A 27,187-nucleotide genomic window follows, 5' to 3' on the forward strand; every position below is an offset into this window, starting at 1 on the left:
CCTGGTGACATCAATTACAATGCATCCATACATAAAAGGTATATGCTTGAATGAAGAAGAATGTGTCAATCTACGTAAGTGAATGAAAACTAATTTTCAAAGTTAATTAATTTTAAAAGGCATAGAACTCAGTGTATATAGGCTTTCTGATGTGCTGAAAGGGAGTTAGCTATTTATCAATATGTATGACTATATTTCCATACATTTATCACTTTAAGTACATGGATATACTTTGTATTTGACTTCTTTCTGGAGGGATACACAAGAAATAGTTTAAATTGGTTGCCTCTGGAAAGAATTAGTTACTGGAAACCCATTGTAGGAGACGAATCTTATAAATACCTCTTTTTTTAGAGACTGAGTCTGGCTCTGTCAGCCCAGGGTTGGAGGCACGGATCTCGTCCCACCTGCAAGCCCTCATCTCCGGCTCAATGCAGCGCATTCCTCCCCAAGCCTGGCCTAGAATGGGACTACAGGCGCCACACACGCTCGGGGCTAAGTTTTTTGTATTTTTAGTAGAGACGGGTTTCACCCTGTTAGCCAGGGATGGTCTCTGACTCCCCGACCTCGGTGATCCCACCTCGCCCTCGGCCTCCCAAAGTGCTGGGATTACATGCTGAGCCCATGGAATACCTCCACGCTTTATTTTTCTGCACAGATAATTTAAGTGAACTTTTTCCAAAATATATTGGCTCCTTTAAAAAGACTAGGCATAACACATGCAAATTGCCTGATCTGATTAGCCTTCTCGTAAAAATTATATGTTGAAGTTACTCTGTGCCTTACCCTTTCCTAAGGGCTTTCAGAAATATAAGAAAGCATAAAGCCTGATCCCTGTAACCAGGGGCTTATAACCTAGTTAGAAAGAAAAGATCAATGCATAATATATCAGTCAAAAATATGACATTCTATATACTTAAGCATTAAATTGTATGAAGTCATTTGCAAGAGTTCGAGTTCAAGAATATACAAATTCCCATTTTTAGTTTGGTTTATCAAAATGCAACTTCCTTTGTTTTTTTTGTTGTTGTTGTTGTTGTTTTTCCCCCCGACACATCACCAATCCATGATGGCATTCCCAACCACTGACTCCAAAATGACCTTAGAATTGTTTCAACAGATACATCTATAAATCACTATCAATCTTTTAGAGTAAGAATAGCAGTAAAGCTATTTGCCATCCCTGATATAAATACTGCTTGGAAAAGGTAAACAAAAATAATATTCAGATGACTGTAAAACTTTAAAAGAAATAATGTCACCAGAGATATGAATAAATATGAATACATAGTTTAAATGAATTGTACAAGCTTAAACAGCCCCCCTCTTCCTATTGATTTTTCAGGGGCTGTTTGAAGCTTAATTGCTTCTCCCTGTTTATGTTTGGTTTTAGTTCTTACCAAAAAGTAGACAAGAAGGCGAACCAGGTATGATAAGTTTAATGAATTTCTAACTCATGAACATGAATTAGGTAAAACCCAAAAGCCAATGGCCTCAGTGAAAATACTTTAAACATATTGATTTTTACCTGATTCGTATCAAGATAAATCCTTACCTAATCAAGTACCTAATCAAGTCGTTGGAAACAAAATCTTGAATGACCAAAGATCACAGATTTCTTTGCTTAAGCTCCCTTCCTTATATATAAGAAATAACTAGTTATTAATAGTAAAACATAGAAATACGTATCCAATAGATAGAATATCCAAAAATCTTTAAAGTTTTTTAAACGTGCATGAGTAATTGAAGTAATCAAGTAAATCATTGTGTTTACTAATTAATTTTTAGAAGATGCTGAAAACCATATTAGATAATTAGTATGAAGTTGAGCTCTACAAAATATTTTCTCATTTATTTATAACGATGTTTTCAACTTGATAACTACATGTCAAAGACTCTATTTTGGTAACTGTGGTTTTGTCCTTTGAGAAAAGAAAATAAGTACGGATAAGTAACAACAACAACAATTTTTTAAAAAAAAAATCCCCCAAACCCAGAAATTTGGTTAAACATAACTACAAAGTCAACAGGTATAGAAAAACTTAAGTTTTTATGACTGTAGAAAACAAGCTGATTTTCCAAAATAAATTGATACAATCTGTTCTAGAGTTTCTCTTTTTTGTGTTAAACTCTTGACCATGTTCTGAAATAGATCTATCTTTTTGTAAACTAACTTGTTTTTAGTTTAATAAAAAGACAGCACATGCTACAATAGGATAATTTCTGTTCTGGGATATGACTGGCAGTTTATATTAAGATACTAATATTAACATGAAGTGAATCTTTGAGAAAGTCTAAATGGATTTACTTGAAATTATATTATTATAATGCCTCATTGAACACTGGTCTATAAACTAATCTTTTAAAAAATGTTTATACTACTAACTTTTAGTGTTACCTACATATTTATTTCTCTAACAGTGTTTGGTTTCAATTCAATTTGGCAAATACTTTTTGAGTATTATATGCTTGATTTGCTACTGAAGAGTGTAGAAAGATGGGGAAGACAAATTCCTGATCTTGTGGAGCAATAACTCTAGTAATGACAAATGTTCTAATATTGAACATATAAAACAGGATGAGATGAAAGCCATATAACCATCAGAGAATGCTATGGATTTTCAAGGAGGTGGAACATATGTATGATTGGAAGGATGAGAAACAAGTTTTACCAAGCTATTCTTCTGAACAATGTTTGGAAGGATGGTAGAAAATTTTATATAAAGAAAAAAGCATTTAATATAGACAGCTGCCTAATGCGTACAGGCTTAGCATTCGAACATATACCCCACGCAAAATCAAAAGCAAGTAAACAGAACAGATGAAAGAAATAAAAATGTAATAGCATAGTGATTACTCCTGCTACTCAATAGGAATGTGTTAGGGCATAGATATTAGAAAAGAATCAGTTCTTTCTCATGCTGATCTTTGTTCCACCTCTAAGTGAATTCATTATAAAATTCTAGTTTTTACATTTGCTTTTTATTTTATGCTAAACATTACCTTGTTTATAATATAGTTATAGGTACAAATTATCCTCAGAGCTATATACACAAAACCATGTATAATAAGTTTAATGGGTGATTTTCAGGGGGTAATTTTGAACATATGCAGTTTTATATGCTGAATATTCAACCTTATTTGTTTAATCGAATTCACACAAAAGATGAAAGTCTTATCTAAAGGTATAAAAGCAGGAAAGAGTGGGACCTGTTCAAAAAGCAATAATGAAGCAGTTTGGGGCCCCTAATTCAAGAAGTGTTTCTTAATCTGATTATGGTTAAGAAAATTGAGACACTTTTTGAATTAGCAATGGAGACTGTCTATAAGATTCAGCAAACTTGAATGATTGAAAGATTTTTTTAAAGTGTGTGCTTAGGTCACATATTGAGAGGTAAGAGAAAGCCAAAACTGCGGGGAGTGTGGATTGAAGCTAATGACATCAGGGAAAAACACAGTCAGCCACACAAAGATCTGAGAGAGAGATAATGAAAGCTTAACCTTAGATTATGCGATGTGAGTAGAGAATGGAACGGGGGATGTTGGAGATACTGCAGAAGTAACCTCAGTAAGAGTAGGACTTGGAAAATGATTTCAAGTTAGAAGTGTCAAAGTGTCAAAGGGTTCTTTCTGCTTTAAATCTGAGTGTACAGGGGATTAAATATTCTAACGGAAATGAGAAATTCTTACTCATCTCTGACTTTGAAGAGAAAGTAGAATGTTCAGCATTGCATTGGGAAAAAAATGGATTAGAAGTAGGGAGTAAATGTCAGTGGCAGAAATTTTGGAGTCCTAGAAGTGACAGTTAAAACTGGGGACAGAAGAGATTGCTATGAAGATCTTGCAGAAAGACGAGAAGGAGCAAAACAAATTAATTAAGAGAAAAATATCTGCAATGCTGGACACATATTATGTGCTCAACATGTATATTTTTAAATTAAATATAAGGGATAGGCAGAGAAAACGGGCAAGGGAAAGTGAAATACAAAGAGGAGTATAAATGTCACGTGGCTAAAGATAACAATCCAATATGAGAATTCATAAGAACGTATTAAAAGGGAGGACATGCAGCAGGGTAAAGTGTGGCAAATAAAGAAGCCGAGGTGCAGTACTAGTAGTGAAAAGTGTCATTCATTAAGCTTGTACTGTGCTCTAGACACTTTTTGTACTTTCTACCAGTTATTATTATCTTATCTATTTTACTGACCAGAAAACAGTAATGTAGAGAGGTTTAGTAACTTATTTGCACTCATGCAGATACCGAATGGCAGAGTAGGACTCAAAACACAGAAGAGCATAAACTGAGAAATTATTCCTGGTGACCATCAAAACAGCCATTTCTATCAAGGGAAGCGACTGGATGTTAGATTGCAAACGGTGAAGGAATTAGTGAGACGTAAGGCATCTAGGTACTTACATCAGGTGATTTAATGAAGTGAAGAAGAAAGACAGGGAAAAGGTAATAAAATCAAATAAATGCTTTTCAGGTTATTGGACTAAATATAGTTAAATCGAGAAAGAAAAATTAGTCTGGAGAAAGAAATGGAAGACCAAGCAAGAAAAGTGACCAAGGTCCCACAAGGATTAGGAGGTCACAGGAGCAATATCTAAAGAAGGGGCTGGGGTGGTGGCTCACACCTGTAATCCCAGCCCTTTGGGAAGCCGAGGTGGGTGAATCACTTGAGGTAAGGAGTTTGAGACCAGCCTGGCCAACATGGTGAAACCCCATCTCTACTTTAAAAAAAAACAAAAAAAACAAAAATGTAGTCAGGTGTGGTGATGCATGCCTATAATCCCAGCTACTCAGGAGGCCGAGGCAGGTATTGCTTGAACCTGGGGGGGTGGAGGCTGCAGTGAGCTGAGGTCGTGCTACTGCACCCCAATCTGGGCAACACAGCAAGATTCTGTCTCTAAATAAACAAATACATACATACCTACATACATAAATCTAAAGAAGAGCCCTCCTGGACAAAAAGGAGCATTGTTTATTCTTCTTTATAGACAGGACTGAAGGGAAACAAGAAGAGTAGGCATACAGCAAAAGGTTTAAAACTGTCAGCTCATGAGGTCAGGAGATAGAGACCATCCTGGCTAACATGGTGAAACCAGTCTCTACCAAAAATACAAAAAATTAGCCGGGCGTGGTGGTGGGCGCCTGTAGTCCCAGCTACTCAGGAGGCTGAGGCAGGAGAGTGGCATGAACCCAGGAGGCAGAGCTTGCAGTGAGCTGAGATCTCACCACTGTACTCCAGCCTGGGCTACAGAGCGAGACTCCGTCTCAAAACAAAACAAAACAAAACAAAAAAACAAAAACAAACAAACAAAAAAAAAACAAAACAACAACAACAAAAAAACTGTCACTGGGAGGAATCAAGGAAAAATACAGGAGGCTCATAAGAAGAAAAATGCAAAATATTTTATTAGTTTTCTGTACATAAACAACGAACAGCTTGCCATATTATTTTCATCAGAAATAATCAAAAGTATTCCATAGGGCTGGTTCCAGAAAGAAAAAAAAGGGCTGTGTTTAGAAATGTTTCATATAGAACCCATCGTATAATTCTAACGAAATCACTATACCATTATGGGATATTTTCGGTTCTAATAATCCAGATTGGTTTTCCACAATGATTAAATTCATCATTTTATTCTGTATTCACTGATACAACAATAGGGGAAAGAAAACAAAACAATCCAAAAATAGACAAGAATAATGTTTTGCCATTCACAGAAGCCCACAGCGAATTTTCATTACACAGCAGATCAGAACAGAGTATGATGCTACTGTCAAAGTTAAATCCACATGTGTGCCAGTCAGTTCTGTTACATTCTTCTGCTAAAGATCACTTGTCCTTAACTAATAACACTACTCTGGAACTTGATTTCAAAATGTATGTTGCTTATTCCAATGGAATCTAGAGTGGAAGGTAGATGAGTCAGCACCAAACTATCACAACTTTTGAAAAGGTAGTCAATCAAAAAAGGACACACTAAAAGTTATGATATCTTCTCAGTCATTCTTCCTAGCCACTTTTCCCCCATACTTAGAGACAAAAAAATGGCAATACTTTTCCTGTGAATTCTTCCAGAAATGTATACACTTTTACTTTCTTTTCACTTAAACAATATTACATGCTATGCCCACTCTTGCACTCCTTCACTTTCACTCAACATGTAATCACAGAGAAGTGTTCATGTCAGTGCATTATAATGACTTCCAAATCTGTAAGGCATTCTACTATACAGAAATATCATATTAGCACCTAGTGCCCTATTTTGTCCTATTTAGGTTATTTGCAACATTTATCTGTTAAAAGCAATTTCATGGCAAATGAACATTTGAAAAGATACTCAAAATAATATATCATTAGGAAAATGCAAATTATAACAATAATGAGATACAACTGTACACCTATCAGAGTGATGAAAATCTGGAACAATGACAACACTAAAGGTGTACAAGGATATAGAGCAACAGAAACTTTCATTCATCACAAGTGAATGAAGGCAAAATGGTACAGCCACTTTGAAAGACAATGAAGCCATTGCTTACAAATACTGAACATACTCTGACCCTACTATCCTGCAAATGGACTCCTTGGTCTTTACCCAAATGAATTAACAATTTATGTCCACTCAAAAACCTGCATGTACATATTTATAACTGTTTTATTCATAATTTCCAGAATTTGGAAACAAAGATGTCCTTCAGTGGGAGAACAGATTAAAAAATTGTGGTACAATGAAATATTATTCAAAGCTTAAATAAATCTACTACCAAGGCATGAAAAGACATGGAGGAAACTCAAATGCATATTATAAGGTGAAAGAAGTCAATATGGAAAGTCTACATACTATGTGATTTCAATGACATGGCACTCTAGAAAAGGCAAAACCATGGAGACAGTAAAAAGATAAGCAGCTTCCAGAAGGTAAGGGGGAGGGAAGAAAAAACAGAGTACAAAAGGTTTTTAGAGCAGTGAAATTATTCTGCTTGATACTATAATGATGGACACGTGTCATCATATATTTGTCAAGATCCATAGAATATTCAACATCTAAAGTAAACCCTCATGTAAACCATAGACTTTGGATGAGAAAGCTGTGTCACTGTAGATTCATTTATTATAACAAATGTACCATTCTGGTGCAGTATACTGACAGTAAAGAGAGCTGTGCATGTGAAGGTGGTGGGAGTATATAGGAAGTCTTGGTACTTTCTGCTCAATTTTGCTGTGAACCTAAAATTGGTCTTAAAAAATTCTATTTTTTTAAAAGTCACAAACATTTTGATATATAATACTACCCATTTTATTCAGTTAATACCTAGGAATCCAACCTATAAGGGATGTAAAGGACCTCTTCAAGGAGAACTATACAAACCACTGCTCAGTGAAATAAAAGAGGACACAAACAAATGGAAGAACATACCATGCTCATGGATAGGAAGAATCAATATTGTGAAAATGACCATACTGCCCAAGGTAATTTATAGATTCAATGCCATCCCCATCAAGCTACCAATGACTTTCTTCACAGAATTGGAAAAAAAAAAAAAACAAAAAAAAAAACTGCTTTAAAGTTCATATGGAACCAAAAAAGACCCCTCATTGCCAAGACAATCCTAAGCCAAAAGAACAAAGCTGGAGGCATCACACTACCTGACTTCAAACTATACTAAAAGGCTACAGTAACCAAAACAGCATGGGACTGGTACCAAAACAGAGATATAGACCAATGGAACAGAACAGAGCCCTCAGAAATAATACCACACATCTACAGCCATCTGATCTTTGACAAACCTGACAAAGATAAGAAATGGGGAAAGGATTCCCTATTTAATAAATGGTGCTGGGAAAATTGGCTGGTCACAAGTAGAAAGCTGAAACTGGATCCTTTCCTTACTCCTTATACGAAAGTTAATTCAAGACGGATTAGAGACTTAAATGTTAGACCTAAAACCATAAAAATCCTAGAAGAAAACCTAGGTAATACCATTCAGGACATAAGCATGGGCAAGGACTTCATATCTAAAACACCAAAAGCAACAGCAACAAAAGCCAAAATTGACAAATGGGATCTAATTAAACTAAAGAGTATCTGCACAGCAAAAGAAACTACCACCAGAGTGAACAGGCAACCTACAGAATGGGAGAAAATTTTTGCAATCTACTCATCTGACAAAGGGCTAATATCCAGAACCTACAAAGAACTCAAACAAATTTACAAGAAAAAGACAAACAACCCCATCAAAAAGAGGGCAAAGGATATGAACAGACACTTCTCAAAAGAAGACATTCACATAGCCAAAAGACACATGAGAAAATGCTCATCATCACTGACCATCAGAGAAATGCAAATCAAAACCACAATGAGATACCATTTCACACCAGTTAGAATGGCAATCATTAAAAAATCAGGAAACAACAGGTGCTGGAGAGGATGTGGAGAAATAGAAACACTTTTACACTGTTGGTGGTACTGTAAACTAGTTCAACCATTGTGGAAGACAGTGTGGCGATTCCTCAAAGATCTAGAACTAGAAATACCATTTGACCCAGCCATCCCATTACTGGGTATATACCCAAAGGATTATAAATCATGCTGCTATAAAGACACATGCACACATATATCTATTGTAGCACTATTCACAATAGCAAAGACTTGGAATCAACCCAAATGTCTATCAGTGACAGACTGGATTAAGAAAATGTGGCAATATATACACCATGGAATACTATGCAGCCATAAAAAAGGATGAGTTTGTGTCCTTTGTAGGGACATGGATGCAGCTGGAAACCATCATTCTCAGCAAACTATCGCAAGAACAGAAAACCAAACACTGCATGTTCTCACTCATAGGTGGGAATTGAACAATGAGATCACTTGGACACACGAAGGGAAACATCACACACCGGGGCCTATTGTGAGGAGGTGGGAGGAGGGAGGGATAGCATTAGGAGATATACCTAATGTAAATGATGAGTTAATGGGTGCAGCACACCAACATGGCACATGTATACATATGTAACAAACCTGTACGTTGTGCACATGTACCCTAGAACTTAAAATATAATAATAAAAAAAGTATGATTTCTCAATTAACCTACTGATTGTTTTGAACTATGATCCTAGTTTTCAAATACATTTTTAAAAATCATTCCACTGTAGATTTCTAATATTTTGTGTGTGTAGAGAATGCTTTTTGTAAATTGTCAATTATTTGAAATACTTTTAAGACTTCTTTGGAACCTAACATATGGTCAAATTTGAAATAGTTTTCTATAACTTTGATGTACATGGAAGAGTATATATGTATTGGTTTAAGTTTATTAAACACATTTAATAAAGCTTTAAATAAATATCTTTGTACATCTCACTCCTCAAATGCATGAATATATCTATGTGATAAATTCCTAGAGGTGGAATTGTGGGTAAAATTGGAGACAAATTGTAAACATTGAAATATATTGCTTTCCACAGAGGTTCACCAGTCTCCACTGAAAGCAAAGTGTCTGCTTTCTCTACTCTCACCAACATGGGTATTACTGGGCTTATTTATTATCAATCAACTGATGTCAAAAGAATGCAATCCCACTGTGGTTTTGAACCACATTTTTCTTACAGGTGTTATGGATGGAATGTTTGTGTCCAGATCAAATTCATGTTGAAATCCTAATCCCCAATGTGATGGTATTGGGAGGACTGGGAGGTAATCAGTTATGAGAGTAGAACCCGCATATCATAAGAAGATTGCCATCTGCAAACCAGGAAGAGTGCCTTAGACAGACACCAGGTTTCCCAGTTCTTGATCTTGGACTTCTCAGTCTCTAGAACTGTGAGCAATAAATGTCTGTTGTTTAAACAACTCAGTTTATGATAATTTGTTATAGCAGGCTGAACTAAGATAGTCTCATTCTCCACATTTTCTGTTGCAATTATTCTGCTTGTCATATTTGTGCTGAATTCTTAGTCATTTTAAGAGTAAAACTTTTCTCTTTTTTTCTTTTGGAGGTCTCAACATAATATTTTTTTTTTATACTTAAGTTCTAGGGTACATGTGCATAACGCGGCAGGTTTGTTACATATGTATACTTGTGCCATGTTGCTGTGCTGCACCCCATCAACTCTCACAGCACCCATCAACTCACATTTACATCAGGTATAACTTCCAATGCAATCCCTCCCACTCTCACTCATGATAGGCCCCGGGTGTGTGTGATGTTCCCCTTCCGAGTCCAAGTGGGATTCATTGTTCAGTTCCCACCTATGAGTGAGAACATGCGGTGTTTGGTTTTCTGTTCTTGCGATAGTTTGTTAAGAATGATGGTTCCAGCTGCATCCATGTTCCTACAAAGCGATAATAAATTCCTCCTTTTTATGGCTGCATAGTATTCCATGGGTGTATATGTGCCACATTTTCTTAATCCAGTCTGTCAGTGATGGACATTGGGTTGATTCCAAGTCTTTGTTATTGTGAATAGTGCCTAATGCACATAATGTGCATGTGTCTTTATAGCAGCATGATTTATAACTTTGCATATATCCGTAATGGGATGGTTGGGTCATATGGTACATCTAGTTCTAGATCCTGAGGAATCGCCATACTGTTTTCCATAATGGTTGAACTAGTTTACAATCCTGCACCAACAGTGTGTGCGTTCCTAATTCTCCACATCCTCTCCAGCACCTGTTGTTTCCTTGACTTTAATGATCGCCATTCTAACTGGTGTGAGATGGTATCTCATTGTAGTTTTGATTTGCATTTCTCTGATGGCTAAAGTGATGATGAGCATTTTTCATGTGTGTCTGTTGGCTGTATGAATGTCTTCTTTGAAAAAATGTCTGTTCATATCCTTGCCCACTTTTTTTGATGGGGTTGTTTTTTTTTTTTTTTTTCTTGTAAATTTGTTTGGAGTTCTTTTGTGGTTCTGGATATTAGCCCTTGTCAGATGAGTAGATTGCAAAAATTTTCTCCCATTCTGTAGGTTGCCTGTTCACTCTGATGGTAGTTTCTTTTGCTGTGCAGAAGCTCTTTAGTTTAATGAGATCCCATTTGTCAATTTTGGTTTTGCTGCTGTTGCTTTTGGTGTTTTAGACATGAAGTCTTTGCTCCATGCTTAAGTCCTGAATGGTACTACCTAGGTTTTCCTCTAGGGTTTTGTGGTATTAGGTCTAACATTTAAGTCTCTAATCCATCTTGAATTAATTCGATAAGGAGTAAGGTATGAAAGGATCCAGTTTCAGCTTTCTACTTATGGCTATGCCAATTTTCCTAGCACCATTTTATTAAATAGGGAATCCTTTCCCATTTCTGTTTCTCTCAGGTTTCTCAAAAGATCAAGGCTGTAGATGTGTGGTAATATTCTGAGGACTCTGTTCTGTTCCATTGGCCTATATCTCTGTTTTGGTACCAGTACCATGCTGTTTTGCTTACTGTAGCCTTTGTGCATAGTTTGAAGTCAGGTAGTGTGATGCCTCCAGCTTTGTTCTTTTGACTTAGGATTGTCTTGGAGATGCGGGCTCTTTTGGTTCCATATGAACTTTTAAAGCAGTTTTTCCAATTCTGTGAAGAAACTCCCCGGTAGCTTGATGGGATGGCATTGAATCTATAAATTACCTTGCATGGCCATTTTCACGATATTGATTCTTCCTATCCATGAGCATGGCATGTTCTTCCATTTGCTTGTGTCCCTCTTTTATTTCACTGAGCAGTGGTTTGTAGTTCTCCTTGAAGAGGTCCTTACATCCCTTGTAAGTTGGATTCCTAGGTATTTTATTCTCTTTGAAGCAATTGTGAATGGAAGTTCATTCATGATTTGGCTCTCTGTTTGTCTGTTACTGGTGTGTACGAATGCTTGTGATTTTTGCACATTAATTTTGTATCCTGAGACTTTGCTGAAGTTGCTTATCAGTCTAAGGAGATTTTGGGCTGAGACAGTGGGGTTTTCTAAATATACAATCATGTCATCTGCAAACAGGGACAATTTGATTCTTCTTTTCCTAACTGAATACCCTTGATTTCTCTTGCCTACTGCCTCAGCCAGAACTTCCAACACTATGTTGAATAGGAGTGGTGAGAGAGGGCATCCCTGTCTGTGCCGTGCGTTCAAAGGGAATTTTTCCAGTTTTGCCCATTCAGTATGATATTAGCGTGTGTTTGCCGCAATAGCTCTTATTATTTGGGGTATGTTCCATCACACCCCAATTTTATTGAGCTGCTTTTAGCATGAAGGGTTGCTGAATTTTGTCAAAAGCCTTTTCTGCATCTATTGAGATAACTGGCGTGGTTTTTGTCTTTGGTTCTGTTTATATGCTGATTATGTTTATTGATTTGTGAATGTTGAACCAGCCTCTTTGCATCCCAGGGATGAAGCCCACTTGGTCATGGTGGATAAGCTTTTGATGTGCTGTCAATCTGGTTTGCCAGCATTTTATTGACGCATTTTTGCATCAATGTTCGAACAGATATTGGTCTAAAATTTCTTTTTGTTGTGTTCTGCCAGGCTTTGGTATTGATGATGTTGGCCTCATAAAATGAGTTAGGAGGATTCCCTCTTTTCTATTGATGAAGGCTCTTAGGAATGGTACCAACTCCTCCTTGTAAATTCCTCTGGTGAATTCAGCTTCGTGAATCCATCTGGTGCTGGACTCCTTTGGTTGGTAGGCTATTAATTATTGCCTCAATTTCAGAGCCTGTTATTGGTCTATTCAAGGATTCAACTTCTTCCTGGTTTAGTCTTGGAAGATGTAAGTGTCCAGGAAATTATCCATTTCTTCTAGATTTTCTAGTTTATTTGGCGTAGAGGTGTTTATATGTATTCTCTGATGGTAGTTTGTATTTCTGTGGGTCGGTGGTGATATCCCCTTTACTTATTTTTAATTGGCGCTCGATTTGATTCTTCTCTTTTCTTCTTTTATTAGTCTTGCTAGTGTCTGTCAATTTTGTTATCTTTTCAAAACCAACTCCTGGATTCATTGGATTTTTGAGAGTTTTTTGTGTCTCTATCTCCTTCTTAGTTCTTGCCTTGATCTTAGTTATTTCTTTTGCCTCTGCTAGCTTTTGAATGCCTTTGCTCTTTGCTTCTCTAGTTCTTTAATTGTGATGTTAGAGTGTCAATTTTAGATCTTTCCAGCTTTCTGTGGGCATTTAGCTATAAATTTCTCACACACTGCTTTAAATGTGTCCCAGAGATTCTGGTATGTTGTATCTTTGTTCTCATTAATTTTAAAGAACATCTTTTATTTCGCCTTCATTCTTTGCTATGTACCCAGTAGTCATTCAGGAGCAGGTTGTTCAGTTTCCATGTGTAGTTGAGCTGTTTTGATTGAGTTTCTTAGTCCTGAGTTCTAGCTTGATTGCACTGTGGTCTGAGAGACAGTTTGTTATAATTTCTGTTCTTATACATTTGCTGAGGAGTGCTTTTTACTTCCAATTATGTGGTCAATTTTGGAATAAGTGTGATGTGGTGCTGAGAAGAATGTATATTCTGTTGATTTGGGGTGGAGAGTTCTATAGATGTTCATTAGGTCTGCTTGCTGCAGAGATGAGTTCAATTCCTCGATATCCTTTGTTAACTTTTTGTCTCGTTGATCTGTCTAATGCTGACAGTGGAGTGTTGAAGTTCCTAATATTATTGTATGGGGAGTCTAAGTCTGTTTGTAAGTCTCTAAGGACTTGCTTTATGAATCTGGGTGCTCCTGTATTGGGTGCATATATATTTAGGATAGTTAGCTCTTCCTGTTGAATTGATCCCTTTACCATTATGTAATGGCTCTCATGTCTCTTTTGATCTTGATGGCTTTAAAGTCTGTTTTATCAGAGACTAGTATTGCAACCCTGCTTTTTTTGTTCTCCATTTGTTTGGTAAATCTTCTCCATCCCTTTATTTTGGAGTTCCATGTATGTCTCTCAGGTGTGAGATGGGTCTCCTGAATACAGCAGACTGATGGGTCTTGACTCTTTATCCAGTTTTACAGTCTGTGTCTTTTTAATTGGAGCATTTAGTCCATTTTACATTTAAGGTTAAGATTGTTATGTGTGAACTTGATCCCGCTATTATGATATTAACTGGTTATTTTGCTCGTTAGTTGATGCAGTTTCTTCCTAGCCTAAATGGTCTTCCATTTCTGGCATGTTTTGCAACGGCTGGAAAATCGTTGTTCCTTTCCATGTTTAGTGCTTCCTTCAGGTCTCTTTGTGGCAGGCCTAGTGATGACAAAATCTCTTAAGCATTTGCTTATCTGTAAAGGATTTTATTTCTCCTTCACTTATGAATCTTAGTTTGGCTAGATATGAAATTCTGGTTTAAAATTTTCTTTTAAGAATGTTGAATACGGCCCCCAATTTCTTCTGGTCTTGTAGAGTTTCTGCCGAGATATCTGCTGTTAGTATGATGGGCTTCCCTTTTGTGGGTAACCTGACCTTTCTCTCTGGCTGCCCTAAGATTTTTTCTCCTCTTCATTTCAACTTCTTTGGCAATCTGCAATTATGTGTCTTGGAGTTGCTCTTCTCGAGAGTATCTTGTGGTGTTCTCTGTATTTCCTGATTTGAATGTTAGCCTGCCCTACTAGGTTGGGGAAGTTCTCCTGATGATATCCTGAAGAGTGTTTTCCAACTTGGTTCCATTTTCCTCACTTGTGGCACCCCAATCAGATGTAGATTTGTCTTTTTACATAATCCCATACTTGCAGGCTTTGTTCATTTCTTTTTCTTCTTTTCTTTTTGGTTTCTCTTTCTCACTTCTATTTCGTTTCATTTGATCCTCTCAATCACTGATACTCTTTCTTCCCAGTTGATCGAAGTCGGCTACTGAAGCTTGTGTACGGTTTCAATGTATTTCCGTGGTCATGAGCCATCTTCATTTCGTTTATGACCTTCTGCATTTTCAATTACTCTAGCCATCAATATTTCCACTTTTTTCAAGATTTTAGTTTCTTTTGCACTGCACGTAATTCTCTTAGCTCTGAGAAGTTTTTACCAACTGGTTTCTTCTCTCTCATCTCGCCAAAGTCATTCGCTGCTTGATCCGTTGTTGGCGATGAGCTGCGCTTCCTGTCAGAGATGCGCCTTATTTTTGAATTTCCAGCTTTTCTGCCCTGCTTTTTCCCCATCTTTGTGGTTTTATCTGCCTCTGGTCTTTGATGATGATGGTGACGCACTGATGGGGTTTTCTTGGTGTAGGTGTCCTTCCCATTTGATAGTTTTCCTTCAACAGTCAGGACCCTCAGCTGCAGGTCTGTTGGAGATTGCTTGAGGTCCACTCCAGACCTGTTCGCCTGGGTGTCAGCAGCAGAGGCCAGAAGATAGAATAATAAGGAACAGTGAGTGTCCCTCTCTGATTCTTGCTTTGGAGGCTTCCTTAGGGGTGTACTCCACCCTTGTGAGGTGTGGGGTGTCAGACTGCCCTAGTCGGGATGTCTCCCAGTTAGGCTACTCAGGGTCAGGGACCCACTTGAGAAGGCAGTCTGTCCCTTCTCAGATCTCAACCTCCGTGTTGGGAGATCCACTGCTCTCTTTCAAAGCTGTCAGGACAGAGTCATTTGGCGCCTGCAGAGGTTTCTGCCGGTTTTGTTGTTGTTTACTGTGCTCCTGTCCCTTGTGAGGTGGAGTCTACAGAGACAGTAAGAGGTTTCTTTGAGCTGCTGTGAGCTCCACCCAGTTCGATCTTCCCAGAGGCTTTGTTTACCTACTTAAGCCTCAGCAATGGCGGGCGCCCCTCCCCCAGCCTCGCTGCTGCCTTGCTGGTAGATCACAGACTGCTGTGCTAGCAATGAGGGAGGCTCCGTGGGTGTGAGACCCTCCCGGCCAGGTGTGGAATATAATCTCCTGGTGTGCCTGTTTGCTTAAAGCGCAGTATTGGGGTGGGAGTTACCCGATTTTCCAGGTGTTGTGTGTCTCAGTTCCCCTGGCTAGGAAAACGGATTCCCTTTCCCCTTGCGCTTCCCAGGTGAGGCGATGCCTCGCCCTGCTTCAGCTCTCGCTGGTCGGGCTGCAGCAGCTGACCAGCACTGATTGTCCAGTGCTACCTAGTGAGATGAACCCAGTACCTCAGTTGAAAATGCAGAAATCACCGGTCTTCAGTGTCGCTCACGCTGGGAGTTGGAGACTGGAGCTGTTCCTATTCGGCCATCTTGCTCCTCCTCCTGTCTCAACATACTTAAACTTACTTTTCAGACATATAGCTTATTGTCATTTAATCATGAATAATTTATTTTGTAATGACTGATTTTGATGAGATAGTTTTCTTCATGTATGTTAAACTTCTGGTTTGTAATCTCATCTTGGATCAGAACTTTCATTTTTTTCTCTCTGACTTTATGAGTTTACTTGTGCCTATCTACAAGCATTGCTGCTTCGACTCTGGCCCACCCCATTATTTCCAGTACTCTTGGTTCAGAAGTACAATTTATATATATATTTTTTGTGTGAGATTCTATACTAAAACAATATTGGACTTTTATCAGATTCAATCTCCAAGCCAGACAGAAGTTCAGCTTAATTGCCATGCCTGTGTCCTCCCATCTCTTTAGGTACAGGACTTCATTTAAGTAACCACCACTGGCGGCAACTAGCAGTGATACATATATTTTTTCAATTCTCCTTTCAAAAGCAAATGGAGTTTCTTTCCAGGTTCTGATTTCCAGTACTGCCTGCCTCCAGATCCCAGCTTCATGTGGGACAGCTTTATTTCTATTGACCCTAAGATTTGAGTACCTGTTCATTTCTGCTAGCCTACTACCCAACCCAATAAGGTACTCAGCTTTAGCTCACCACTTGACACTGTGCTATATTTCTGTTACTTAGAGATACATACTCTTTGTTCATAAGGCAGTATCTCCTTTATTTTATCCTGTTATATTTTATCATCACTTCCATGTGTTGAGAAGAGAAAACAGAGAAGCAGAAAGTTCAGAGTGTAAACTTGAAGTCTCACCTTCACATGAATTCCTTTTTTATTGTCTTAATGACATTAGATTACTTGTGTGAATACACAACTATTTATTACTATCCCTACTGATAAGCAATATATTATTTCTAACTTTTTACTATTAAAAATAAAATGGCTTATTGAATATCTTTGTGCATAGATAACCTTATACAATCCTACTCTTCTTTACATGAATTTCTAGAAGTAGGAGAGAAGGATTAAATTTACATTCCTACAAACAGCTGCAGGGCCTATTTTCCCGGTACTTTGCCATCACTATGTAATATCAAACTTCTCTTTAATTTTTCTAATCTGAAGAATGGCATTTCTGAGTTTCTTTTCCATGACAGAGTGACTGAAAATACACTTCTCTTTTCCCCAGTTACAATACAACTGCTATTTGTTAGTCTGGAGTGTAAGAGAACAGATGTGGCACAATGTACTTCTTGGTCAAAAATAGGTCCTTTGAGATTAGAAGTTCTTAAATGATGACTGTTGTATTGTACTTGAAGTTAGCTCTCATTCTCATCTTTATAGGAATATAAAAACCGAATGTGCTTATGTTTTGAACACCAATAGATGACAATTTATGTATTAAAAAGCTATTCTAACTACCATATATAAATTAATTAGCCTGAAAACTTTTGAATGTTCAAACTAACATTTTAAAAATCTTTGAAAATAATCATGAACTCTGGATTGAACATTGTGGGTAAAGGTCTTGCAGCTTGTAAAACTGAGAATTTAAAATAAATGAAAAAATATCAAAAGGTTTGTAGATGAATACATATTTTAAACCATTGCTTATATTTGTGGTTCATTTTAATGACTGCAATGTTCACAGAAGTCTATCATAAATGTGACTTTGTAATTGTGCAACTCTTCCGAAGTTGGATAAATTGTGGTTTACTATATCCAAAACACAGATCAAATTAGAAGCAGATGGATAAATTATTACCTTTCACTTTTTTCTTTTAAAGTGAAACATATGTTTTATCACAGTTTCTTTTTACATCAAATTTTTGCTTACCTAAAAACTATTTGTTAGAAACATCTGATGTTTAATTAACAGAATTATTAAACAGATAATCCAAATATCAAGTCACCACATATAAAAGTGTCTCAGAAAATTCAGTTCTCTAAAGATAACCAGCCTTCCTCATCATACTTCAGATTTATTTTTATGTTGAACCATATTCACAGGAAGTTGTTTTATAAGTGTTAATTGCAAAATATCAATACACATTTTAAAATAAATCACAAGCACTTAGAATATTTTCTTAAATTTACTGAATCATACTATTTATTATTTACATGCTTTGTCTGCAATTATTTTTTTCTCAACTGAAAGTTCAAACTAGTTTTTACTAACACATAGCTTTGAGAATTTACATTACTGTGAATCTCTTTATAATTTATTTCCGTATAGAGAAATTGCAGCCTGGTTTTATGTTTTGATCTAAATTTGCTTTAATAGCATATCCAAGTAGTTGAAACTCAGGATTTTCCATATTGGTTTATATTTTGTTTTAACAAAGCTTTGCCAGTTTCTTTTTCATATATGTTTTAAAAACTGTTAGCTGCTACATTTTAAGATTAATACAATCAAGAAAATGCCAGAAGTTATATGGGGAAAATATATACAACCTATGCTTTGAAGTATATTAGCTCGAGTCAAATAATTGGCTCTTTGGCATTAGAATTGCCCTATTAAATAAAACTTATTTATGCCATCAATAATTCATTCATTTGACAATAATTCATCTATTAATTTTCAATTAATGCATGTTCCAAAAAGACCATTTCTAAACTTAAAATCACATTTTTTCTAACAAATTACCCTAAAATTATGAGTCTTTATGTAACAATTGAAGAGAGTCACATAATTGTGAAAAACATTGTTGAAAAAAACATTTTGGAAACAATTTCCTGGCTAGAAACAGGCTTCAGGAGTATGTATTTATCTATACCTATGTTAGCTTGCATTTATTTTTCTTATTTCTTATTGGAATCTGTAATTGTAACCAAGAGGCATGTTTAAGAAAAGAAAGACAGTGCCTTTCTATACCTTTAAATGCACATTGGCCATGTGGTTTTCACAGTGTTTTCTTATACCCTTTAGTTCTCATTTGTACTTTTTGTTAGAATATGTAAAAATAGGGAGCAAAAGAAATCACTAAGAGCTCATGATTAGGCAACTGAAAAACAATTTCACATCAAAGAGAGATTCCAGAGATGATATCCTGAAATCTACAGAAAATTATTTCCATGGATTATTTGGAGGATGATACCAATCATTTCACAAATTACACCACAATAGCTCATTGTAATCTACTTTTCTCTAAACTTCAACACATCATCTGGCATAAAGAGGGAAGAAATTAAGTTTATAATTTCAAGTGGAACCCAGTATATACAGTAAAACATAGTAGAATATAAGATATTCTATTACTATGACTTCTCCATTTTGGTTTCCTATTTGTACACACACACACACACACACACACACACACACACGCACATGAAACCAAAATGGAACAGTCATAGTAATAGGGTATCTTTATAAAACACAATAATAGTCTCAGTGACTCTTGGATCAAAGCTTTAAATGGCAGCCAATATCTTTGTCATAACAGAATTAAGCAATAGTACAGTAATATTTAGGAAATTAGTTGAATATAAATACACATAATTCTGTCTTTCTTTTCTAAGTAATCTTCATTTAAATTTTAGGGTGAGGCGTTATCCACAGAAAGAGAAATGCTGCCAGCTGGTTTATCATAGTTATCTCTCTCTTGATTCTGAATTTCCAGATTCTGTATTCCAGATTGCCTGGTTTAAAATCCCAAATCTCAAATAAATAAATAAATAAATTCAAATAAAATCCTAAATCTGACATGTTGGCTCTGTGAGCGTGAGCCAGTTAAAAACTTCTCCTTGCCTCATGAATTCATGCAGAGAACATTCATAGAATTATTCTGGCCCCATTGATAGTTCTCCCTAAACGTTAACTACTATTATTATACATGAGCACATCTACCAGAAATATAAGACTACTTTTTACAAAGGCGAGATACAGAGTCAGGATGGGCCAAAAGGATTCCACACTCAGGGAGCCCCAGTAGAAGCCAAAAGCAATGTTCACTTACCTGTACTCCAACAGGAAAACTTGGTTTTGTGGTCACACAATCGTATGGTACCATTGCAACCTTTTTCATCACTACCATCTTCACAATCTTTTTCTCCATCACAGCGCCACAGATCAGGAATGCAGTTACCATCAGGGTGGCATTGAAATTCATTTCCGTTACAACCAGCAGGAGAATGAATCTCTTAATTTGAAATGAGGAAGAGAGAAGCAGAGGGGGGCAAGATAGGAGAGAAATTATTATTTTACTTGTTGGTTGTTTTTATTTCACATTTTTTTCTTTCTTCAGGCATTATTATAGTGCTAGAGAGAATAAATTTTTACTTTAGATGGTTAATAGGTATAAATGTCTCTAGTATTTTCTAATTCATTTAAATAACATTGAGTCAGAGAAAATGATGTTTCTTGCCTCCCCTAAAATTTCTGAAAGTACTATGTACATTAGAAAAGAAAAAGTAAGATAATTTGTGGATATTCTGTTGCGGTTTTTACTCATGTCTAAAGGATGAGATCTCTCAAGGGCTTTTCTCTAAGACACATAAATTACGTTATACATTCTAATCTTAATGATGAGACCTTGGCTGATTTTCTTATCTTTCTCTAGGTAATTTCTTTCAAATTATTAAGAAGCAAATAACCAAAAACTAATAAGTACTTTCTGACTAACAAAATCTTTGAAGAATAGCATCCAAAATTCTGAGAAATAGATATAAAAAATCAGGTAATAAATGTAAATTCTGGATATAGGACTTCAATTCTAGAATCAGAATAGACACTTAAATGTTAAGAATTTAATTTAATGAAATACTATATATTCGAATGTATCAATTAATAATTCATAACAATGACCAGGTAACATTATTGCCCCAAATCTGCTGATTAAAAATATAGGATAAATTCTGCAGGTAAACATAAATAAAAGTAAGAAAATATAAATGTTGGGATACAGATGTTTGGCAGTTTAGCAATTGAATAACATGACTGAACTGCAGCTTATTAAAACTTGTGTTAACGTCTAATGATATATTAATCTGTATTTCCAAATACTATGGTAAATAAATATTTTAGTAGATATTTTTAGACCAAAGTTTTAATGTAACAAATTTATTGTGTACCTTGTATAGCTCTATCCAGCAATTAATGTATAAGCTACCTATAGCAGCAATTGATCTTTATAATTATGATAAATTTGAAGCAGGTTCAAGTGAATTTCTCATTATTTATTGCACTGGTTTGGTAGATATCTATGGTTATAAATTAAGGTTAATCTAATGTCAAAGCTAATAATAACACTGATATCACCAAAGCAGTCACTTACTCTTTTGAGACTTCTATTTGTTCAGTGCGAATGCACCAAGGGTTGACGTGAGAATTAAATTAGATATCTATAAAGGATTAATTCAATTACAAAGTTTTGTTGCTGTTATTTTCTATAATATAAATGGTTTAGTTCTGTATTTTTCTTTATTTAAAGACTTTCAGCAACTATAATCTGTCAGGTGATACAATACTATAAAGATGTGCAAGATGGACTTGACCATACATCCTAAATATTGCTAGTGCAGTAATGCTGAACCGATAAATAACCAAAGAGAAACAACTCTGTGTAAGCAAGGGTAAAGAAGTTCTGTTGGTTGGCTGGGCGCGGTGGCTCAAGCCTGTAATCCCAGCACTTTGGGAGGCCCAGGCGGGCGGATTACGAGGTCAGGAGATCGAGACCATCCTGGCTAACACGGTGAAACCCTGTCTCTACTAAAAAATACAAAAAAAGTAGCCGGGCGAGGTGGCGGGCGCCTGTAGTCCCAGCTACTCGGGAGGCTGAGGCAGAAGAATGGTGTAAACCTGGGAGGCAGGGCTTGCAGTGAGCCAAGATCCAGCCACTGCACTCCAGCCTGCGTGACAGAGCGAGACTTTGTCTCAAAAAAAAAAAAAAAAAAAAAAAAAAAAAGTTCTGTTGGTCAAAAACATGAATTGTAATTTATAGAAAACCATTAGGACTAATTTTCAAAAGTGATCACCGCTAAGAACACATACAATTAGTAAAGCATTGAGTTTTATCTTGCTTTAAATCCCCTTCCCAAAACAAAAACTTTATTTTTCTAGTATTCTAGCTATCTAATTCATTCTCACTTTGGACATACCATCTTTTATGGTTAGACAAAATTCTTGGTTTGCACACACACAATCAATCACACACAATCAATAAAATGGTAAAGTCTGTGCACAAGGGCAAGATATATATACAATGTGATATAGTAATTTCCCACCATATTTATTTAGCATCTGCAGAGTTCCCTATATATAAATATATTCATTGATTCAAACAAATGTATTTAGAAAATATCTGGAAGAAGAAAATAAGAAATAACAATGCAACAATAAAAAAGAAAAATCAATAAACGATATAGTATAGTAACTATTTTTATCATATTTACATCGTATTTGGTATTATATGTAACACAGAGATGATTTAAAGTATACTATGGGAGGATGTGCATAGGTTACATGCAAGCACTACATCATTTCATATAAGAAACTTGAGCATTCTTGAATTTCGATATCTTCAGGGTCCTGAAACCAATCCCCAGTGGATGTGGAGGGATGACTGTATGACATAGCTACTATAGTTGTAAAGAATTATTTGGGGACTGGTTTCATAAACAAGATATTGTGAAGTCTTTAAGCCTAGGCTATAACTTGAAAATTCTATATTAGCTCAATATTCAGGAAGAAGAAAAGAGACAACTCAGATAGACCTCCAAGGCCCATTCAGCTCTGTGCATCATTTTATGTGAAGAGTCCAGCTTCCATGCAGCAATGAAAGGGCTTTTTGTTCTTTTTTCCTTCTACTTAACTTTCCTCAAAAACAAAACAAAATATGCCTTGGCTCATCTGACTTTTATAGCCTGTAGCATGAGCTCAACCAATAACATTTAAAAATTGTATTTCAGGTAATTGTCAGAGATTCCAAATGTTTAATGAAGAATGGTAGATGTAATCTATTGATTTTTCTACATTCTCCAAAATAAGAATCAAAGACTGGCAACTCTTATATTGAAACTGTTTCTCAGTATGTTCAATTTGACAAACACACTATTGGTCTTTTAAAAATCTGAGAATTTTCAGTAACAACCTAGACTCTCCAGTACCTTGAAAATTAGGGAGAGTTTTGGGTTGGCATCCTTGCAAAGTTAACAACTGCTACCTGCATTATATGTGGCCAAACTCAGTTATATTAGCACCTTCCTTTTATAAAGATCAAAGCAGAATCTTTGAGCAGAGAGAGTATGCTGTTATTGTGTAAGGTTTTTTCCATTTGCTTTGCTTGCTATTGTTTGATTTATTTGTGCTTCATAAGTTAATCCACTCATTCGTTTTCTTATTCTAAATAAATATTTACCTTATAAATTTAAATACAAATGTTGTATTTACCTGGAGATTTTCTTTCTTTTTTTCTTCTTAAGCTACCCATGTCTAAACCTCTGTATGCTGGCATAACATCTATTAAGGGTCACCACAAACAACTGCATTATAATAACATAAAACAAGGGTATAGTCCGAAGAAGAAAATACAATTTAATATTGTGAACTTTCAAACCTAAAGAGGATAACAATTTTCTAATAAAGCACATACACATCACTAACGTGTAGCTCCTTGTCTTGGTTATATTATTCTCCCCAGCCTGGATTGCCTTCCTGTCTTCAGAACGTCACCCATTAATGTCAGTAATTTTTGCTGTTGTTCTTACTGTCATTGTTTTTGAGACAGGGTCTTGCTCTGTCACCCAGGCTGTAGTACAGTGGTATGATCATGGCTCACTGCAGCCTCAACCTCCTGGGCTCATACAGTTCTGCCACCTCAGCCTCTCAAGTAGCTGGGATCACAGGTGTGTTCCACCACACCCAGCTAATAAACAAAAACAACAACAACAACAAAACTGTACAGATGGGGTCTTACTTTGTTCCCTAGACTGGTCTTGAACTCCTGGCCTCAAGTGATTCTCCCGCCTCAGCCTCCCAAAGTGCTGGGATTCCAGGCATGGAATCCCAGCTAATGAATGTGATTTTTAGGACTCATTTGCCTTTAAAAAAAATACCTAGGATTGGGTCTGTAGATTCAGAGACTTCATGAGTAGATTTTAGAGGATTTACAAAAGCTCAGAAATAATACATGATGCTTTTTATTGATATGCATTTTTTTTTCCTGTGTCAGAAAGTTAGAGCTTTTGACTCTCAAGGAGGTCTTCAAGAGCAATGCCAAGACCTCACATTTCTCTGAGTGTTTATCTCCCATCCGGTGTACCTTGCATGGATACGGCAGCCTAGATGGCATTCCATTTTGCTTATGCTTTACATTAATTACATTAGATTGAACCCAGTGGAAAAAGGACCAATCATCGGCTCCTTTTGATTAAAATTAAATAGATAGGTCAGGCACAGTGACTCACACCTGTACTCCCAGCAATTTGGGAAGCCAAGGCACATGGATCACCTGAGGTCAGAGTTCGAGACCATCCTGTCCAACATGGTGAAGCCCTGTCTCTACTAAAGATACAAAAATTAGTTAGGTGTGGTGGCTCATGCTGGCGATCCCCGTTACTTGGGAGGCTGAGGCATGAGAATCACTTGAACCCAGGAGGCAGAGATTGCAATGAACCAAGATCGTGCTACTGTACTCCAGCCTGGGGGACAGAGGGAGACTCTTGTCTCAAATAAATAAATGGAATTGCCTATTGAAAGCATCCCATATTACAGAAATGATTAATTTTCCTGTAGTTATGCACATAAGTAGCAGAGATGAGATTCAAACCCACATAAATTTAGAGTCTGCTCAGATTTATGATTGTACCATTTTTAACTTCTTGTATGGTTTTTCTCATATAAAAACTCAAGACCAAAAATAGAATGCATTCATATAATCAAAAAGCATTTATAAACTCTTTAATTTTCATATTTAAATCATTGCTGTCCAGCCTGTTTATTTTCTAATAAAATTTAACATTTATTTTACGCTATTGTAAGATCATGATAAAATTTGTTCTTTTACAAAAAGTTCAATACATTACCTGTTGTGTGAGGCAGACTAGTATTACAACATGGCAGGCATTTTTTGTTTGTTTGTTTTTTTGAGATGGAGTCTCGCTCTGTTGCCCAGGTTGGAGTGCAATGGTGCAATCTTGGCTCACCGCAACCTCTGCCTCCTGGGTTCAAGCGATTCTCCCATCTCAGTCTCCTTAGAAGCTGGGACTAAATGCACCCGCCATCATGCCTGGCTAATTTTTTTTTTTTATTTTTATTTTTTTGTAGAGGCGAGGTTTCATCATGTTGGCCAGGCTGGTCTCGAACTCCTGACCTCAGCTGATTCGCCCACCTTGGCCTCTCAAAGTGATGGGATTACAGGCATGAGTCATTGTGCCCGACTGGTAGGCAGTTTTTAGGCACTGGGATAGGGCAAAGAATAAGACAGAGACTTATCCTCAGAGTCCAGAGTGCTCACTACCACACCATGAAACCATCAGTTCAGACTTATTCTCATAAAACTTGAACATGAGCAAAGAAGGGAGCATATAGGCTTTTAATAAATAATTATACAAGAAATCAACTAAATTACTTAAGAAAGTCATAAGTGCTGTGAAGAAAATGGATGAGAGTAATATTATAGATAGTATAACAGAGAATAATAGACTGGTTATGCTGTGATAACAGGTCAATACAAAATCGCTGCATCTTAAAAATATATACAACTTAATTATGGCTCATTTTACATATCTACTGTGGATCAGTGGGTGGGCTATCCCTGTGGTGGTCATTCAAAGACCCAAGCTGATGAATAAGAGACCAACTTGAATGTTTGCAGTTGGCAGGCGAGAGGGAAATGAGGGTTCTGGATGGTCTCATATCCAATGCAAAAGGAAGATACGTCATTTCTGATCGCAATTCATTGACCAAACCTAGTCACATAGCGTGGGGCCCCATCTTATTGGTCCCAGTCAACCACAAAGGTCCCAGGAAGTACAACCTTACCATAGGCCCAGAAAAGAGAATAAATAGAAATACATTGTCAATGCCATTGATGACTGCCATCAGGAATGACTTGATTATAGGAAAAATATTAAAAAGGGTGATAATATTAAATATTAAAGAAGGTGACACTTGAGTGAGACCAAAATGATGGGAAAGAACTAGCCATGAAGATGTTAGGACAAAAGAACACACAGAGGGAATAGCAATTGCAAAGATCTCAAAGCAGGAAAGAGTTTAATTTTTACAGAAAAAGAAAAATATATATAATGGTAGTGAGTAAGTGAAAGGAGACCTGAGAGGTAGGTAGGGGTTGATTCTTGTGGAGATTTATCAAAAATCATGCTAAGATAAGATAAACACAATAGGTATCTATTAGAGATATTGAAGCAGAGAAGTGATAGTGATATAATTTAATTTACATTGCTTAAAGTTTTTGTGAGCTGCTGTGTGAAAATACGGATTTTACAAGACTTGAGTAGAAGGAGAAAAACCAGATAAATGGGTTTCAGTGGAGTCCAGATGCAAAATCGAATGCATATTTTTTGCATTTGAAAAGATTTCAGAATAGTGATTATTCAAATAAGTAGGCTATGTAGGCAGTTACAAAGCAATGTCTTAAATGCTGTGGTATGAGAGAATGCCAGGAGAACACACAGAAGGGGAGACTGTCCTGGACTTGGGGGTTTCATACTAGGCATTTCTATGACAGAAAATTAATCAGAGTGTTCTGGGTCAGAATTAAGAGTCAGGCAGGGGAAAAAGTTAAATGTAACAAAAGATTTTCTGCACGAAGCCAGCAGTATTAATAAAATTTTGGGTAATGTGTGAGCAGAAGAGGGGAGAAAGAGAAAGCTAGATTGATGGACAAGGCCTAGATCTTGAAAGATCTTATGTGTTGTGCTGAATGTCTTGGATATAACCTTACAGGCTTTTGGGAACCACAGAAAACTACAGCTAGATTTGGATGTAATCAGACTTGCAGTTTATATAGATCCCTTTGAGACCATTTAAAACAATAAATAGAATACAATCTCCGAGAACCTTCACATTTATAAGGGTTTTATGTATATGCATCTATTTTATC

At 36.4% G+C, this 27,187-nt stretch overlaps 1 protein-coding gene across 3 annotated transcripts in view; it reads right to left on the reverse strand.

Moving 5' to 3' along the window:
- The window catches only part of LRP1B (LDL receptor related protein 1B), a 1,950,491-nt gene that overhangs the window by 689,461 nt on the left and 1,233,843 nt on the right, over positions 1-27,187 (reverse strand). For all 3 annotated transcript variants that reach the window (XM_031651763.1, XM_031651762.1, XM_031651761.1), the window contains one exon: positions 20,081-20,263. In XM_031651763.1, the coding sequence (XP_031507623.1) occupies positions 20,081-20,263 (183 nt within the window). The remainder of the gene's footprint in view (positions 1-20,080; positions 20,264-27,187) is intronic.

Source organism: Papio anubis, chromosome 10 (assembly GCF_008728515.1).
Source record: "Papio anubis isolate 15944 chromosome 10, Panubis1.0, whole genome shotgun sequence".
Taxonomy (NCBI): domain Eukaryota; kingdom Metazoa; phylum Chordata; class Mammalia; order Primates; family Cercopithecidae; genus Papio; species Papio anubis.